We start from the raw sequence: 21,154 nt of genomic DNA, 5'->3' as shown, positions 1-21,154 counted from the left end.
GTCAATGGTATGGTCATTTACTGAATGACATTCATTTGTACTATCTTTGTAAAATTAGTCCTTTTGTTCTTTTTATACATTTTCTTGTGAAATACTTAAGTGTTCATTTCCTATCTTTTGAAAATTAGGCATATAATCAACATTTTGCCTTGCATTCTTTTTTTCTGCATATTCTTCAAGTTATTACTGTCTTCTTTTTATCATATATTCTGCATATTTTTCATATGTTGTAAAATATGACTTATCTGTTGCTTGCATCAATTATCTTATTCTCAACTAAGTTTTATGTATTTCCTTTTACCATGACCTTGGTTACTAAGTACAGTTTCCTTGTGTTTGGTACCTACTGTATATGCTTTGAGTATACAGTACTCTACTGTTATTGTAGCCAAAATAATAAGTGTTTGTAGGTGTGTTTTTAAAAAAATCAGCAACCATATTTGTAAGTGATGTATGCTTGATTCATTTGTATGAATACAAGTACACTGGGCAGTAAAGTATATTTGTAGTGGTAATTTTTGTGTGTTGTACAGTATATTTGAATGTTTAAAATTTTTATGTACTGTAGCATTCTTTTTGTGTTCATTTAATGTAAGTGCCATTCTGTTTTAGATTCACATTCAGCATGGTATTGGGGAATTTTTTCTTAATACTTTTCTTTAATACTATTATTTTCTTAGATGTTCTGACTTTATTTTTGCAGGCATGTGGTGTTATTGTATCTGAATGTTTTGTGTTAGACAACTGTATCTGCATTTTATTTTAAGAAGTCAAAAGGAAAGTTTGCAGTTTGCAGATGCAATTCTTTAATAAATTATTTCTTGTTTTCATTCATTTCAGCTAGGCAGCCAGCTTGTTGTAAACTTATTGTGTCTGGCTGGAATCTGTTGTTTTTAATAAGACTGTTTTATTTTCAGATTGAATAGCTGTTGGATATTCTAAAGTGTGTTGTAATTATATTGAATATTCTACTAGGTCGTGTTTTGCAGTCTGTATGTAAGCTTTAGATGTAGTAGCAATCAAGTCCAGATGTGTATATGAAGGCTGATAATCTCAACATACACTACTGTATTGTATAACTATAAATTTTTAAAAAGAACCATCAGATTGGCACATTAACCTGAATGAAGACGCCAGAAATTGAAAGATGTCCAATGAATTCTTTTTGTAATGGTTGCCTTCATTCTGTTGAACTCTTTGTTACAGAGTTTTTATTGCTTGGAGCTCTTCTAATAGCCATTTGGGCCCTTTGCTTCTGAAGTAATTTCTGTAGCCATTAGTTGTAATTCAGCATGGCTTTGCTAGGTAACATGCTCAAATAGTATTGCTGTATAGTATGCTTAAATAAAGCATGCTTTCGAATTCTTATACCTGGAATAGGGATGTTTACGATTCATGTTGCTTTGCCATGAAAGTAACTCTTGAAGGGTTCTTTTTACTCTTATGATTTCTGTTTGTTACTCCCATGATTTCTGTTTGATAAGGAAGCAGATTGATTTTCTTAGGATGCTTCCTTTTTTTCTTGGTTTGGTGAGGCCAACTTTGCCCTGTAATCTTTTTTGGGGCTCAACAAGTTGTTCAGGTTTTTTCCATGCTAATTTAATTGGTAACACAATCCCTCATTTAGCCCTTACTTCAAAGATGAAGAAAGAAGTTTACCACTAGAAAATTATAGATATTTTCTAAGAGGGAAAGGTCAGGAATTAGAGAACCAAAAGCAGGGACGTATTTTTAGAGTTTTGATTAATGGATAAAACATTAAATAACTAGCTCATTTGATTGCTGTGGTTCAGAAAGTAATTTTTATGATTTGTAAGAGGAAATCTTGCAGAAAAATTATTTTGAAGGAAGTAAGGAATATGACTGCTTCAGAGTTGAGAGAAGTAGAAAGTGTGTATAGTATTTAGATAAGAAAATAATGAATACATCATTGATTTGGCAAATTACTTTTGAGTGAGATCATCAACAATGGAAACAAAAGTATAACTTACATTCGCAGAGGAATTATCCCCAAACACTTTAAGGAACAAATTTAAGAGAGAGTGATGAAAGAGCATAGTAGTATCTAGGTTAAAAATTTCTTGAATATGGAAATATGTACTCCAGAGCATCATACCATAATACATGGAATCATATCCTTATTGTGTGAAGTCGTGAGATTCTCACTCCAATTTATACCTGGATAAGTGTGGTACTGTAATTGCTTCCGTTTTTAGAGAATTTGAGTAATAAATCCTACTCTTAAAATCATAAGGAATGTCTCCACAGAAATTTGTGATTATTATTGACTCCGGAAAGGCCATAGAAACCCTGCAAAACTTGTCCTTAAATGGATCTTGAACAAACAGATTTCTTCCAAAAATTCTAAGCAGTCGGTGTGAATGTTGAAATATTATGTCTCTATCCATATGAGCATAAAGGAAGACAACAATGCTGTAAAGCGACTGAACCGGTTACTAATACCACTATATCAAATGTAAGGATAATTTAATGTCTCTGTTATTTCAGTTTTGAAGTTTAAACTAATCCAAATCCTCTCGACACCAAAGGTCAGTGTGGAGGAGGTTGGGCATGTATATGAACATCAGATGAGTATAAAAATTAGAAATTTTATTCCCTGATGTTCACATTGCAGACTCCCACAGTCTGATGAAAGGGGATACCAGTGAAGGAAAAAGATAGGTCATATATAAATTAAACTAGCATGAAACTAGAATTCTAGGCTCCGATGGTCTATATTATTTTTAATAAAGCATTCTAAAATACTGTTTGAAATACTGTACAAGACTTTCCATATTGTATTTTAAAGCTGTTTGAAATATAGACTGGATTGTCTAAGTGATATTTTTAGTTAACTATTTAAATAGTCACCACATCATGTGACAATACTAGAACTTTTCGTTAATAAGAAAATTCACAGATTAACTGAACTAAAAAATATTAGACCACATCCCCAGCAGCCACTATAGGGCCTAGAACCCAGCAATTTTAATAAACATAACAGGATTTAAGATACTGTTTACCGAAAACTGAATCGGTACGCCATTGAGCTGCCGCTAAAACTCTTCCCAGAGAAAGATGTCTACAAAAATTAAGGGATGTAGATGTACTTTTGACATCATGTACCTTAATCTTCAAGGCATTTACAGTGTTAGATTTGGAGCCAATTCTTTATGAGCATCTGTTTCCAAACTTACTACTAGATTTGACATGGTTTTTTTTTTTGAACAGTGGATGATTTAGTACCCTAAACCCACAAAACAAATTAGGGACACTACCTCTAATGTCCCTAGTTTTGACCAAATAATACTGAAGTGCTCTTGCTGGACAAAGAAATCTATTTTTTTATGAAGTACTTTCACCCATTCCCTAAGAAGGGATGTGAAAAAAATTGTGGCAGATTCAGCCTTAAAAAGGGATTTTGACGAAGGAAAAATCTATTTCTGGGTGAGGAACCTGTGTCACCCAGTGAAATGCTCCTCTAGCACCATTTCTAAGGCATAGTTATTGCTAAATATACCAGAGGAAAAAGGATGCATGGAATGCCAGAAATAAACCCAGCTCGCTCACTCTGAGTGACGGGAAGTTCCTCGAGGTGGGGGACTGGCCCATACGTTCCCTACGTCAGTGCGGGTAGCGCCCTCTTCTCGTTTCGCCTTGGTTGGCCACCAGGCGTTCGAGACTGGGTATGTGCCTCGTCTCCCGACAACCCCCCCCCCCCCCCCCCCCCCCCCCGTGTTATCCATCCTTGTTGTTATCCTCCCGTCCCGGAGGGTCGGGATAATTTAGATTCATTTCTATGTATGGTAGTTGTGTTTCTTCGATTGGATTCACATACCCCACTCTGTTCTGATACCGTTCTTTATCCTATATTTGTTATATTTTTCTCTAAAGGAAATAAAAAAGGACAAAATTCTCTAATGTTCCCAAAAGCCTACCTTAAAAGATAGGACTTTCATTTCATTTATATATTTAGCTGAAGCCAGTGCCAACAGGAAAAGTGTCTTTGCAGTGAGATCTTTAAGCAAAAGATTTTCCGAAGGTTCAAAAGTCAACCTTTAAAATACTGTACTGTAAAGTAAAATTGAAAACATAGGTCTGGCTATTGGAGGCCTTGCAATAGTAAAAGACCTAAATACATCTGCTTTAATACCTGAAATGGACAGACCCAATGCCAGATATCAAAATACAGAAGTCTGAATGGCATTAGCCATTAATATATTTCATTACTTTACTAAAGGCATGTGTTTATTAAAGGAAAGCAAGTGGAAATTTTATTAAGTTAATGGGTAAATGTCAATTAAACTGCTTCTAAAAATCATTAAGAACATACGGAGAGTTTTATAGAAATAAAGTACAGTACTATACCCAGCATTTAGTTATGTTGCCCAAATTCCATAGACCTATTCAAAAAATAAATTACAATAACAAGTACGGTATGACCATGTAATGCCACAACATCACATGGGATCAATACATTACTCTACTGTGTATTGAATATAACAATGAGGTCACATGAGATGCCCTTGATTTCAAATTATATTATTCATGATATTTGAGATGCCTGAATGCATAACAAGTGTAAAGTGGGGTTTGACAGGAAAAATCAATTTTTTGGAAGTTGCATCAACTCCAAAAATGTCCCGTTATTAGAGGTTAGTACTTAAGGCCTATACTTCTCTTAGCATTGGAAACATGGACACTGACAAGGAAAATACAAGAGATTTTGATGAAGTTTAAATTGAATGTCAAAATTCATGGCAAGAGTATGTTGGAAAAATTACATTATGAATAAAGATTTATTGTAGAGATGGGCCAGAGGCTGAAAAAAATGCAGAGAATTCAACGATTGAGATGGTTTGAATATGTAATATAAATGGATGAGAAACTGTGGGTAAAAAAAAGCAGTGGGTGTGAAAATAGCTGAATAAAGAATTGTAAACATGCCAAAAAATCAGAAAAATCAAGTAAAGGGAGACCATGAAATGACGAGAGCTCAAAAAGACAGCAGGATAGAATAGAATGGAGAGAACTCACTTGTCATCTTCTTAGTAAAGGGAAGAGATGTTGTAATTACTGGTGATGAGTAGTTAAATAACAGATAAATGGAGTTTGGCAACCCAATATCTTTTATACATCTCTTATGACAGTACAACAGTAGTAATAAAACATGTTTTGCTTGATTCCTCAAATTTCAGTTGTCAGGAGATGACACGTATTGGGAACAATCCCTTAAAGGAAATTTTGTCAGAATCTTTAACATTATCAGTTGACTAAATTAAAGTTTCAAGCTATGATTTTTTAGAAAATATATATTTCATACTTAATGTAGAAACTATTTATTTTGGCTAGCCCTGTGAAAGTTTAGATTTTTCACTGATTTTACCATCTTTGGTGAGAGATTGTGGAATGCTGTAGAGTTATTGAGAATGTTTGGAAAATTTTGTCAATGACCATTAACGTAGTAAAGAAGATCCATAGTGACCATTGTTTTGCAAAAGCCATGTTTCTGATGCAGATGTAGAATTAAAAAATTACATTTCTCAACTAGTTGCACTGTATAGTGACAGGATGTAGATCTTGCAAGCAGATATTTTTTAAAAATCTATACATTCAAAAAAAGAAAAAAGCAGTAGAATGAGGAGAATTACTTAAACAGGTAATATTCTTTATAGCAGTCCCTTCTAAAGGACTTATAGTTTGAATGTCATACGAATGAAATATCTTTTACCGTTTGTAGCTGTTATATTTTTTGCAATTCACATCATCATGTTACTCAAATAAATTATTATAAACTTAAAAAGAATATATGGAACATAAAACTATCTTCCCCATTGAAATCCATTCCCCATCCTGTGAGGTAAGACTTATTTGCAACATTTAGAGAAAGACAGTCCTTAATCTTGACCATGACACTTTTCCAAAACTATGGTGTGATGACAATAGAAGCCTTTATATTCTAGTCTAAATCACAGTTTACCTTAGCATACAGATTGGTATGATTCTTTTGATAGACATATCCACTGGTTGTGGTTTTATTGAACAAAAATCTGTCTAAATGGCACAATTTAAACTATTGGCCATAGTTAAGAACATTAAAAGAATATCCTTTTATACATATACAACAAATAAAAATGATAAAGTATCTTTATTAGAATGCCAGTTATGTCATCCGGACTTATCCTTTGCAGTTTAGTCGATAACTTCTGTGAGAAAGCTGATAATCAACAAGTACTTTAGCTAGGATTGACTGATATTTGATAAGTTCTCAGAGATACTAGTGTCTTTTGCATTGAATGGGAAGGTTAAAGTTCAAATTAATTCTCTCTCTATGGTTAACCTTAGTCTTGCTGTGCATCTCATATGAAATTTCTTTGAGGAGAGAAAATCTTTACAACACCATTATCTTACTGTATGAAGCTGTCCGCCAACAGGTAATTGATAAGGTTATTCTGCATATTCTGATTTACTTTTCCATACAGTCACTTAGTATATATATATTTTCATGTCATAATCAGGTTGAATTTAAAAGTTAATTGCTATGTTACGGGGTTTAAAGACACATCTTTATGTAAATATTTTGAGCCTTCATATACAAATCTGGATGTTATTTTTTCAGAAGCGGACTATTTGATTGCCAAAACACAAGTTTCGAGAAATTAGATGTTTGTTCCATGTATACTAAGTAATATGGTTATTTTACAGATCCTGAATAAGGAATTACACAAGTAGAATGTACTTTTTTCAAATATGATAGAATTTCGGGATCAAACTACTTTTGTATTTCTTTTCGTTCTTAATAAGCTTTTAAATCACAGAGTTACTGAAAACCAACGAAATATCAGAAGGATGACTATTGCTCTCCCCTTAAAAATATAATCATCAATATTAATGAGAAAAAAAAATTTATCAGAAATGGACTTTAGTTTTGCTTTTTTATGTTGATTCTTTGGCAGAGGCAAGGTGTGCATTATGATTTAAAATTGAAATAGACACCTTTATCATTTTCAGTAAGTTAGTTATGCAGTAAAGGATTGAAGACATACTTATGCATAATAAATACTGTATAGTGCTGAATGCCAAATGTACATTGTGAAAGTTAACTTGACCAGATTCAGAATTCCAATTACTGCCAAATCAGATTACATGGGTAGATAATTTGTCCCCAATAGAATTACCAAAGTAAGGCTGTCCAGTATTGTAATACAGTACAGTATACTGGAAAGGAAAAGGGTAAATTGATAAGAACATATTGTGTTTGATTAATCCTATTGTATTTCATTCTATTATATTTTTAGATTATCAAGGGATATTTTTCCACTTTTCCTAAGTGCTTGAAGATGCTGTAAATGTAGATGTCAGTGTTTTTTAATCATTTAGATATATGCTCTATGAGGTTATTTGTATTCCTCTGCAGCATACCTTGGTATCACCTAGTAGCAGCAGTCGTGGTGGCCGACGCAGTGGCGAGGCCACACCAGTAGACCAACCAAATGATGATGTTTACCATACCTGGCATGCGGGAGCTCCTCATCCTAATTTACATTTACGTAACCGCACACAAGAAAGCAGGTGAGACATGTACTGAATTTTAAAAAAATTTTCTGTTTTGTTTTTTACTGTCATTATTTTTAACTTTGTTTAATAAATTCTTATTCAACACTACTTCTTATTGCTTACTCCACAGATCAACTCCCATATCTAAAGTCATGGAGCTGTTTAGGAGCCACCGTGGTGAATCAACAGATGACCGACAACGCAGGAAGAGTGGTGGGGTGAGTACTCACATTTGGTTTTCTGCTTTTTATAATATATAAAAGAAAAAATTGCGAGCATCATTTACAACAAATGTCTGATGTTCCATGTACTGAAAAAGACCTCTTTCCACAATGTGGAAATACAGTATTTGGAGCTTAACACTAAATTTCTCGTCTGGTTCAAGTCTTCATGTATGGCCTTTCTCCATGATTTTCTTAGCATTCCCAATGTTGGTGATTTGATGCTTCTGTGTCTACCACTGTACTTTTTATATCAATCCTTTCCCTTCTTATCACATTTGGAATGTAGTATAGCTTCAAGGTTTTGAATTGTAGATATGTATGCATTTGTATGATTAACCAGTATTATATTTCCAAGTTACCTTTCGTCACTTTTGAACTTTGGAGAAGTTCATACACCCCGGAATAAATGTTTTTGTAAACATTCGACCATATGATTTTTATCATCATTGACTATTCCTAATTTCAGTTATTCATGTATACAGCAGAAATGACAGTATGGGAATTAGCAAATGTAGTGTATAAACAAAATTTTAAAGTATATATGTGTGATGTTTTGATTAATTTATATAAGATTAGAAAGAAAAAGATGAATAAAGATATGGTAGAGGAAATCAACATATAAAACAGAATTTTAAATACAAGAGACTATTAACAAAACAAGAACAGAGTAACACAATATCATAATTAGTGTACTGTATTATAGTTAATAAACATCAAACATAAATTAAACATGGGGAAGATAAAAGTAAACAATTATTTTATGAATCTATGTGGACCAGTAGGTCCCTACTCAATTGTGATTCCTTATAAGACTTATAAAAATCAGACTAACAGTTCTAAACGCAGTGATTAGGTCGTTTGTGGAATTTAAACAGCTACTATTATGAATACTTGGAGGAATGTCCTCTATATATGATAGTTTTGACACCAACATATATGACTTTCATATGTTCTATTCTGGAGCCACAAGATAAATACTCACTCAAAGGGCAATTTTTATATAAGGGCTTCTGCCTGGGCTATGATTCAAAGATATTCCTCTTGAGTTTAAACAATTCCAGTCGTTATATTCTAGCATTGAGCTGTCGAGAGATATATGGAAAGTTCATTCCGACTCTGCTGTTCATAATTCAGCGAAAGTCAGGTATTTGTATTTCAACTTGAAGCCAACCAATCTCCACCAAGATAGCTAATTCTTGAGATTGTTAGACGTGGTTATTTAGAATTTAATAATGAATTCATTCGATCTTGGAAAAAATTATCCAAAAGGAAATTTTATTTATGAAAACTCCTGCCTGACCCAGGATTCGAAACTGTCTCTTATTGACAATAATTCCATACAGACTACTATTCTGTTATCAAGATATATATTTCGATTCATTCCAACCCTCCTTTTATATTCTCCAGCCAAATTCAAGTATTTGTTCTTAAGACTTGAAATAATTCCATCCCACCATGGTAGCTCATTACTGAATATGTAACATGTAGCTATAAATGAAAGTTTTGTCACTAACACACATGATTCTCGTACTTTTGGTTAATAATCTACAAATAAAATTTGATATTGAATTCATTCATCCTCTGAAATAAATACCAAAAAAGGTAATTTGTATAGATTTTATGGAAAAAAAAGATAAAAAAGTAATGTTAAGAAAGGAAATAAACACTCCTGTGATAAGTAAAAAATTGATAAGTTTAGTTTAGCAATACAAATTAGGTACTCCCAGCTGCTTGATCACATGGAAGCAAGTAAAGAAGAAATTAATAGTAATTTAACATATTTTGCTTGAGAATCATCACGAACATTTCTTAAAAGATCAAGGAAAACTATTTGAAAATACTAAAAACCCAATTAAGAAAAGATTTGAAATGATGGTAAAATCCAAGAGATGAAATATAATTAACAGAACTATCCAAAACAATAAACGAACAAAAAAGCCAAGACATTTGCCAACACAATCAGACCAAAATAGAAGAAACACTAAAGAATGAAAGAAGCATCAAGTGGATGAAAAGAAGACTTGGAACAGGACACCAACAAATATTTGCTTTAAAGGATGAAAGTGGAAATATTAACAAAAAAGAGATTGAATGATAAGAATTGCAGGGGATTTCTATTCAATGCTATACAGTAGTGATATAAGAAATAACTTTTCTAATAGAAATGATGAAACACCTGAGCTGGTACCAAAAGTAACAGTAAACGTAGAGAAACCATCAAAGGCATGAAAAGAGGCAAAGCAGCAGGAAAAAATGACCTCACAATGGATTTGATAATAGAGAAAGGAGATTTCATTAGAGTAAAACTTGCTGAACTTTGCGCAAAATATCTGCCAGAATGCACTATACCTACAAGTAGGAAAATTTTTATTATATTAATAAAATAAAAAGGGGGTACACTAAAGACTTGAAAAATTATCGTCCAATAAGTTTACTCTCAGTAATATGTGAAGTATTTACAAAGATCATAATAGGCAGAATAATAAACAGACAGCTAGAATTTAGTTAACCAAGAGAGCAGGAAGGCTTTATAAGTGCGTATTCAACAGCTAACCATATCCATGTAATTAACCAGCTAATATAAAAATCAACAGAGTATGACAAACCGTTATTTATGGCATTTATAGACTACAAGAAAGTTTTCGATTCTGTCAAGACTTCAGCAGTAATGAAAACCCTACAAAGACAAGGAATAGATGACTTATGTTAAATCACTTAAAGATATCTATATGCGAAGTACAGTAACGCTGCTAATATATAAAGATAGAGAAAATTCCAATTGAGAATATAGTTAGATGGGGAAACCCCATCTTTCCTAAGTTATTCATAGTGTGATTAGAAATTTGTAAATATTTAGATTGGGAAAATGTAGGAATTAACATTAATGGGGAATACCTTAAAACTTAAGATTTGCTGATGACATAAATTTAGTCAGTGAATCATGGGAGAAATTGCAAAAGATGATTGAAGTCTTTAATAGAGAAAGCAGAAATGCTGGACCGAAAATTAATATGAATAAAACTAAGATAGTTCAATGAAAATGCAGAGACAACAAATAAGGGCTATAGACGAACCAGCAGAGATGTAGGACTGAAAATGAACATGAGTAAAACTAAGATAATGTTAAGTAAAAATGCAGACACAACAATACGAGTTTTGGACAAACCTCTTAAAGATTATCAATGATTATACGTACTTAAGAGAGACGGTAAATGTTTCCCCAGGGCATAAGACCAAATTTAAAAGAAGAATAAGCCTGGGATAGAGAGCTTTTGGTAAACAAAATGAGATTATGAAAAGTAAAATGCCACTTCTAAAAAGAAAAGATTTTAATCAGATGGTCCTACCAGTATTAACTTATACATCAGAAACTTGGAACCTTGCCAAAGCATTTAAACATAAGCAAGAGTTATGGAAAGAATAATGATAGAAATAGCGCTAAGAGACAGAAAAAAGACAATATTGTTACGGAAGCAAACTAAAGTAGAGGATATTTGAACATGTAAAAAAAGTTCATGTGCAGGGCATATAATGAGAATGACGTATAATTGATGGACAAAAGGCATAACACAATGAGTCCATGGATATTGCAAACGGAACAGGGGAAGGGCGAGAAGACGATGGGTTGACGAACTAAGAATATTTGCTGTATAGACTAACATAGTAAGAATAAACAGATGCTAATGGAAGGACATGTCTGAGGCCTTTGTTCTATAGTGGACCAGCAATAGATGATATATATATATATATATATATATATATATATATATATATATATATATATATATATATATATATATATATATATATATACATATACATATATATATATATATATATATTATATATATATGTATATATATACATATATATATATATATATACTGTATATATATATTATATATATATTGTATTATTATTATTATTATTATTATTATTATTATTTGCTAAGCCACTACCCAAGTTGGAAAAGCAGGATGCTATAAGCCCAAGGGCTTTACCAGGAAAAATAGCCCAGTTAGGAAAGGAATTAAGGAAATGAATAAGTACAAGAGAAGTAGTTAACAATTAAAATACTTTAAGAACAGTAACAATATCAAAATAAACCTTTCATAGATGAACTATAAAAACTTTCAAAATGAAGAGGGAGAGAAATAAAGTAAAATAGTGTGTCCGAGTGTACCCTCAAGCAAGAAAACTGCCCCAAGACAGTAGAAGACCGTGAAACAAAGGCTATGGCACTACCCAAGACTAGAGAACAATGGTTTGATTTTGAATTGTCCTAGAAGAGCTACTTACCAATTCTAAAGATTCTATTTTCAAATGGAAGTTGTTAGTCATTGTTTGATGCAGGAATGGCTCATTGCAGTTGATTTTTAACGACAAAAATATGGATGGTGAAATTTGAGAGTTGGTGCTATTAATTTTTTTTTTTTTTTTTTTTACTGAGATATAACTGATAATTACCACTGTAGATAAGGACTTGAAAAGGAACGTGGGAAAACAACTTTTGGAAGTTCAACTTACTCAAACAAAAGGAGAATATTGAAATTACTTGTATCCAAGGTTATTGAAGTGATGTTTCAGGTACCACAAAGAACGAAATTTGCTTTCAAAGATTAAGGTTAAAAAAGAACTGAACTAATTAACTTGAGCATAATGATTAAATATTAGGAGACCAGTCTAAAGAAGAGGAATGTTTCAGGAACTTATGAGTGTTCAACAAATGACATCTAATTAAACATAGGGGTTGCATATGAATGAGATTCTCGCTCTTATGGAGAGTCACTTCAATGGAGGTGTTGTATAAGCCGCATAACTGCGTGATTGTATTTAATTGCCGAGACGCACGCCATTGCAAATACGTGGCAAATCAGTTTGTTGGCGCTGTATCTTCTGGTGTTTCCTAGGTTATGGTTGTGAAGTTGAAAGGCTGTTACCTGTTTTGTTTGTGCAAAGGTGTTTTTTTTTTTTGGCATTGCTAGGGTACACTGTTAGAAAAAGCCTTAATTTTAATCTGAAAATCTCCCTAAAAAAATATTGTTCTCAACCGTATTTCAGTAAAATACAAGCGACCGTAATTTTACCCTACTTTGTTGATGTCTTTCGTGGGTTGGTGACCGTAATATCACACTTTTACGTCAATATATTCGTATTGAAAACGGTAAAAATAAAAAATATTGTTCTCGACCGTATTTCAGTAAAATACAAGCAACCGTAATTTTACCCTACTTTGTTGATATCTTTCGTGGGTTGGTGACCGTAATATCACCCTTTTACGTCCATATATCCGTATTTAAAACGGTAAAAATCCTGGAATTAATGTTGCCAGACATTTACCGTTTTGTTATGCAAAGTTTTCTACACCTATGGGTGCGGCAGTGTGATAATTCAGAATTTTTGTGAAGGAATTGTCGCCAATGTAACTTTTATCTCTCGTGTCAAATTAGATGCTGTTTGTGACTTCTCTTTTGTGAAAACAATGCTGTATTGCTTCTCATCATATTAATTATCTTTGATTAAAAGTGAGAATTCTGGAAAAATACTGAAGCGTTTTTATGTCGTGAATAGTATAGGAAAATGACAATGAAGAAAGAATAACGATGTGGTGATGTTCATCAATATGGTAAGTAATTGAGAAAATATTTGATTTGCTGTTATCCAGCGGCGTTTTATTTTTATACAGAGACCGCGATTGCATGAGCACGTTTTTCACAGTTTGCTGAGTTTCTGGTATCATGAAATATAATTTATCATTTCCAGTCGGCTAACCATTTCGTGTCATCGGAAACTAGCCGAACTTTATTTTGCGCAAATCTTTTTAAAGAAATCCGTTCGCTTGATATACTAATAAAAATGTAAAATAATTAAAAGTTATTTCCTAACTTGATGAAAATACACGATTTTTTTTGGTAATTTCGCACTACAAATTAACTAATAGAAGAGCAAGCGTCAGTAATGGAGAATATATTAAAAAAAAAGGTTGTGTTACGATTATTAGCTGAATTTTTTTATATACTATATATATATATATATATATATATATATATATATATATATATATATATATATATATATATATATATATATATTATGTATACATATATATATATATATATATATATATATGATATACTCTCGTATATCAAATATATCAAACTTAATTGAGACTTAGTTAAGTGCATGTAGGTTACTCATTCTGTACACCCTATGGTCGTAGGTATATAATATAGGCTATAAGCGCACACACACACACACACACATATATATATATATATAGTGTATATATATATATTATATATGTATATATAATATATATATATATATATATATATATATATATACATACATACATATATATACACTGTATAATATAATATATGCAGATGTGTGTATGTGTGTTTATATTTATACCCATTTAACTATAAAAGTATATTACCGTATGTATAATTCTAAATTCTGAAGCTTAAATTTTGCAATAACTGTTCTTATAAGCTAATAAAGCATTAGGTTACGAGAGCAATATTGCAGGAACTGGCAAACGCACACCAAGAGTATGGAATTCCATAATGCAAGTGTGCATCATATTGCATGAATAAGTCTTGCAATAATTTGCTGAACCAGCTTTCTGTGAACATATTAACCTTTTATGAATCAAGAGTATATTTATGAATGGATAAGCGGAAAAAGAATAGTTAAATATTGTAGAATGCAGACGAATATAACATTGAAAATTATAAATTTTATAATCAATAATTAAAAGAGCAATGCGAATATTAATTGCTTTTTATTTCTATCAGGGTACTCATAAAGGGGGGAGCGTTATTAGTACACCCATATATATATATGTATATATATATATATATATATATATATATATATATATATATGTATGTATATATATATACACATGCAGTATATATATATATATATATATATATATATATATATATATATATATATATATATATATGTATATGTGTGTGTGCGTGTGTGTGTGTGTGTTCGTGCGTGTGTGTTCTGTGCTATCTTGTATTTTCATATTTGCAAAGTATCGAAGTTTCGAGGAGATTTTAAAGAAATTAGTCTTTTGCTCTAGAAGGGCGCGTCGTAGCAAAAATTAAAAGAAATATGAAAATATTTCATTTGTTTATTACTTATCTTATGTCATTGAGATATGCGTATGCAGTTAACATGATCGAAATAATGATGTAACTATATATCGTCATTTCGATATAAATTCTGGCAAGGCAATTAATTTTTTCGTATTTTCAACAGATATAATTAAGAAACTTCGATAACTAAGTTTCAAAATACTAAGGCGAGAGACGGAAAAATCCAGTAATTTTGAGTAAGTTAAACGAAAAAATATAAGTTGGAGTAAGTTAGACGAAGAAATCATATATGTTGAAGTAAATTAAACAAGAAAAAATCATATAAGTTCAAGTAAGTTAGATGGTAAACTAACAAACTTAAATCCATACTGGTAATGAAAAATTCTGGTTTAAAAACTCCACATTTAAACTACATAGAAACTTCATGAGAATCCTTAGCCGGGGAAATTAATTATGTTAATTAATGAAAGGCGCTCAGTGTAACAGGAACTTCGTAGTTTGATGGATAAAGTATTTCATCATTGCAGAAGACTTAATTTTATTAGCTCTTTAAACCCAAATTCCTAGAAGTGTCTGTAATTACTGGTAAGTTACACTTTGTTGTTAATGATTTAATATTATTCATGAATTAGCTCAATTTTACTTCATCATCATCATCTCCTCTTACGCCTATTGACGCAAAGGGCCTCGAAACAATATTACTTAGGCTTGTAAATTGTTTATTTTTTCGAGTTTATTAATTTTTTTATGCTCTTTGTGGAAGTAGCTACTATCCATACAAGATTCTTGGAGAGAAATCCCTTACTAAAAATTTCAATTTTATATTTTTTTTGCACAAACGAAAATATACTGGCATTCATTTGTCCTCTCCATCCCAAAACTTTACAACAACAACACATATGTTGCTTTTCTTGATAAAAATAATCAATAGAATTTATTTTAAAGATATTTTGGCGAAATTTTCGATATTGTTTTACACAAAATTAACCATATTTCTTAGATACGTATTCTTTTGTCTATATTATTCATCATATTTGTCTTGGGTTTTAGAAGTTTTGTTGTTAGTAGTGAATGAAGGTAAAGATTATCATAATAATTATTGTAGCCGTTTGTTGTTGTGATGATAATTTGAAAATATATGTCATAAATAGCAACAGTGCAAAAACGTGGCAAAAATATATCATTAACAGTTGTTTAGAATTATCACTGCCTTACCAGTAGCGACAATTAGGGTTGTGGTGGCCTGGTGGTAGCGTCCTTGCCTGGTGATTGCTAGACTGTGGTTAGAGTCCCGGTCAGACTCGTTAGTTCCTTTGGTCGCTGCAACCTCACCATCCTTGTGAGTTAAGGATGGGGGTTTTGGGGGAGCCTATAGGTCTATCTACCGAGTCATCAGCAGCCATTGCCTGGCTCTCCTTGGTCCTAGCTTGAGTGGAGAGGGGTCTTGGGCGCTGATCATATGTAATATGGTCAGTCTGTAAGGCATTGTCCTGCTTGATAGGGTAATGTCACTGTCCCTTGCTTCTGCCATTCATGAGCGGCCTTTAAACCTTTAAACTTACATTGGCGATAGTTTAATAGAGGTGACAATATAACTTGAAACAGGTTAGGCAGTCGCAACAATGTAACAGGATAGAGAATACAGTTCAGTTTAGCAGCGGCACCAGTGTAATAAACCACCAAATTAAGCTATACCCTTGCAAATAGATCTGGCCTTGAGGGGCGTGTTCCCCGAGATGAAACCTACGTAATTACTTGGCGGTTTTAGAATGTTTGTCCGGGTTGTTATGAACTTAGTATTTTGTCCTTCCTCGAGGAAAATATGTTTTGCATATGCGTGACCCAACAGTAATTGTATTTGGTGATTCGCAATTAACTATGCCGTCTATATGTTATGTAGAAGATTTTTCATGCTTTATTGTGAGGGTGATAGGCTTTTATTATTATTATTATTATTATTATTATTATTATTATTATTATTATTATTATTATTATTATTATAGTAAAAGTAGTATTAGTAGTAGTAGTAGTAGTATTGCCACTTCTACTATTGGTATTGCACAATACTACTATTACTACGTATTGTTTAATTATTATTATTGATACAATTATCATTATAAACAATCATTATCATGATTATCATCATTATTATGCAAAATGTCTCATTTCATATGAATCAAGTGGAAAAGCTATTGAGTTTGCCTAACGGTTTTCTATCTTTCTATTCACACACACACACACACACACATATATATATATATATATATATATATATATATATATATATATATATATATGTGTGTGTGTGTGTGTGTGTGTGTATGTGTGTTTATATATGTATATATACACACATTCAAACATATATACATATATATATATATATATATATATGTGTGTGTGTGTGTATACATACATAAATTACATATATATGTATATATATACATATATGTATATATATTGACATGTTTATATGTATGTATTTCATTGCTTTAACAATACGTATGTAGGTTGAGAATGAAAAACTTCTCATATCTTAGAAAGAGATGAAGTTGAAATAGAACATAAATTTTGCACAAAATCCCTTTTGCTCCCATTGTTACCATTCAGAGGTGAATTAGTGAAGGCTTTTAAATACGTGAGAAATCGTTTGATGCCAACCTTATTTTGAGCTTCAAAATAGAATTGCCGTGTGTGTTTTTTTTTCCACCAATCGCTCTGTCCTGCCATTGTTTGGATCAAACGGCTGACATGAGAGTTGCTTGGAATATTTTATCTGTATTGCCAGCGTTGATGAAGGTCGAATTATGAAAGCTGCTTTGGTGATAACAGATGATTTATTGGATCTCGAATAGGAGTACATTTGGTGATGAATTGATATGCGCGAAGAATGGGGAAAGATTCGTTAAAGAGTTATGTGGTAAAAAATAATCAGTTGTGTGATATAACCTACTTACGTGGGTACAATACAATTGTGTCAGTATGTCTTTACTGAGAATGGAGATAATAGTTTCGAATTTATTTTTATGGCGAATGAGTACAGTAGTGATGAATAGCTTCAGGACTCCATTGTGTCCAAAGCCTTGCTTCGAGAACGGATAAAACAATTTTGTATCGGTATGCTGGAGAATTTGTGTCATTGTCAGATATTGTGCCGTAAGTTGCAGTGTTGTCAGGTAGCTAAACAGTTAGTGGGTAAACGTCGCTCTAATGACAATGAATACAAGAGTGCTGTATTATGTATCGTTAGGGTGATTCTATTAGTGTTAAGTAGCTCTTTATGTATATGTGACATCATGATTAGTGCAATATTGGCTATTACCTCAGAAGGGTGAAAGGAATCCTACTGTGCGCGGAGACTGAGTGAAATGTTGCCGTATATTTGTCTAGAATTTCTCACCAGTGTTAACTGATGTAAATTCAAGTAATAAGAAGATTTATGTAAAGAATTATATGACTTTGCAACTGAAAACGAGATGCAGGAGTATTGCTCAATGACTTGACTTGGAAGCTATATGCAAAAGTGTCGAATGCAGGGCCTCTGACATGATGTGGGCGTTATCATTGATTTCCTCATTTTGGAGACTAAACACAGCAGCATTAGATGTTTTGACTTCAAATCGCTACTGAATTTTAGCCACAACAGTGTCAAAGAGATATCAGGGAATGAACACGTTTATGATAAAGACTCGTTGAAAAATCAAGACAATAGCTTTAAATAACTTGTGAATGTGAAGCGGATGAAATAGTGTAATATGCCTGTATATGAAAAATCGATCAGTGGCGCATGGCGAAACAATGCAGTTTTATTATCTTCGCTAGAAATGGATTCCAACGTTTTTAAAACTCTTGATGAATGATGGAAACGGGGTTAATTACTGCTGAAAGTTGTGCCTTGATTTTTTTTTTTATATATTTGCCATTTTCTTTGCATTAGAGATGGACATCCTATTATCAAATAGTTGTAAATAGTGCAATAGTGTAAAATAATTGTGGTTGGAGCATGGAACAGCACTGTCTAAAAATTTTACGTGCAGACTGGACACAGTAAAATCAAATTTGAATGAAGTGGTAAATTATACAAATGATAAATTGTTGTGCGTTAAGAATGAATACAAGTGTAAAATTACTGTGTTTAGAAAATTAATACGAGGTTTAGGTAACACTGCAAAGAAAACGGATAGAATATTGAAACGAAGCATATTCAAATGCATAGTGCTGAAATCAGCATGCAAAGGAAAATTAATTCAATAGTGTTACATAAATATCAAGGAATACTGTGTGGTAAACTTATCATAGATAACTGTCTATGAAGATAGGTACCTCTGCATCAAATCTGCCGAGATTCTCGGAAAATTGGTGCAAAGTAATAACTAACGTATCATGAAGAGTTAGTCTGTTATGGGTAGTTTTTTTTTTCCTGGGTTATTATTTTGTCTTTAATGTGAGCGCAACTTAGCAAAGAGTATGTACGATAAGTGCTAAAGGGATTAGTAAATGACGCCATGAGTATTTTTCTTTAGAATTTTAGATTAGTTATTAATTCTTGGGAAATATGTTTACTACGTTAATACTTTTCTTGGAAGGTGACCTGTTGATCTAAGCACGGTTTAAATTATTAATTATGATCGTTGTATATTTATATATGTCAGTAATGTTAACGAAGAGCGGAAGTAGATTCCATTGGTATTTTCATATAAGTAAATATCCGAGACCTGAGAAATTCCAGAAAAAGAAGGGCATAGAAACAAACAGGTGGGATCGGCTGAGCCCAAAAGGTCTTGGTAGGCTGTCTTTTAGAAATCAACTTCATCTCCTCCTCCGCCTATTGACGCAAAGGGCCTCGGTTAGATTTCGCCAGTCGTTTCTGTCTTGAGCTTTTAATTCAATACTTCTCCATTCATCATCTCCTACTTCGTGCTTTATATTCCTAAGCCATGTAGGCCTGGGTCTTCCAACACTTCTAGTGCCTTGTAGAGCCCAGTTAAACGTTTGGTGAACTAATTTCTCTTGAGGAGTGCGAAGAGCATGCCCAAACCATGTCCATCTACCCCTCATCATTATCTCATCCACATATGGTACTCGATTAATCTTTCTTATAGTTTCCCCTCTTAGAAATAGAGGATTTTAAAAATCTCGTCTCTTTTGACCGACGGCAGTGGCCACAGCACGTCTTTTATTCCCTATTAAAGCTTATATCACTTACAAAACCGCCTAGGGTAAGGTCCCATGCTGGCATAAGGTCTTCTTAATCTAAATCAATTTCCGACTTTTGAAAGGTATGTGATAAAGGCTTTGAGGATAAAGGAACGAGGAAGATGGCGGTGTAAATGATGAATTGATCGGTGATGGAGGTTTGCGATGGGAAGCAATATAGGATTTATGTCTTCTTAGAATGTGTACGTTGATGAGGAATAGTTTGAAGAATGTACAGTTTAATAAAGAAAAACTGCTTTTATGTGATATAAGAATCGAGGTTGATAGGCGAAATTAATCTCTTATATGAAAAAATAACTTTTGACGAAGATATAAATTGTGAAGAAAAACGCGTTCTTGATGATGACGGTCTGAAACGGCAGTTTTAATGACCTGCAAAGATTAATATTAGCGTTAACGTTACTGGAGATGATCGGGAACCACCCTTGAGGAATATAGATTGCATTTCCTAGGTAAGGTGATTCCGGGCGAGCTCTCTCCCAATAGATGATAGATTTTCGTCTTGAATAGACCAGAGGTAAGGGAAGCCTACAAGGTCACGTTTCACATTTTATTTGTCTTCTCATCGATTACATGATGCCTAAAATTCCCTTCGGTTTCTTCTTCTTCTTCTTTTTCTTCTTCTTCTTCTCCCAGTGGGATTTTTTCTCCTAACGATGCTGACGTAGAGATTGCACCAGTGATATAGATGAGAGATTGGTTAGAAAACGCGTTGGCAGGTTTCATAAGATGGGAGCTGCGACTACGTTGCTTGTTCCTGTAGTTTAACAGGGCCTGTTTAAAGACTATAAATCGGCGATTGCCTTCTGTGCTATTATGGGAGTATGATGTCACAAAATGAAGGAAATAAACATCTCCGTCGTCATGGAAAACAAGTAAAGAAGGAAAGCAACGAACTACAGATTCAAGAGAGCGAATTAAAGTAATAACCTTGGAAGAGAGAGAGAGAGAGAGAGAGAGAGAGAGAGAGAGAGAGAGAGAGAGAGAAGAGAGAGAGAGAGAGAGAGAGACACTGACTCTCTCTCGTGTGAAAACTGTACCAGC

General features: G+C 32.8%; 1 protein-coding gene across 1 annotated transcript in view; it reads left to right on the top strand.

Annotated features, from left to right (window-relative positions):
- Positions 1–8,974, top strand: part of LOC137639580 (serine-rich adhesin for platelets-like) — a 210,816-nt gene extending 201,842 nt beyond the window's left edge. The window contains exons 7-9 of the mRNA XM_068371846.1: positions 7,418–7,572; positions 7,688–7,775; positions 8,843–8,974. Coding sequence (XP_068227947.1) covers positions 7,418–7,572; positions 7,688–7,775; positions 8,843–8,974 — 375 coding nt within the window. The remainder of the gene's footprint in view (positions 1–7,417; positions 7,573–7,687; positions 7,776–8,842) is intronic.
- The last annotated feature ends 12,180 nt before the right edge of the window (positions 8,975–21,154 follow it).

This window comes from Palaemon carinicauda, chromosome 1 (genome assembly GCF_036898095.1).
Source record: "Palaemon carinicauda isolate YSFRI2023 chromosome 1, ASM3689809v2, whole genome shotgun sequence".
NCBI lineage: Eukaryota > Metazoa > Arthropoda > Malacostraca > Decapoda > Palaemonidae > Palaemon > Palaemon carinicauda.
The sequence above is the reverse complement of the archived record's forward strand: the minus strand, read 5'-3'. Positions and strand labels throughout refer to the sequence as shown.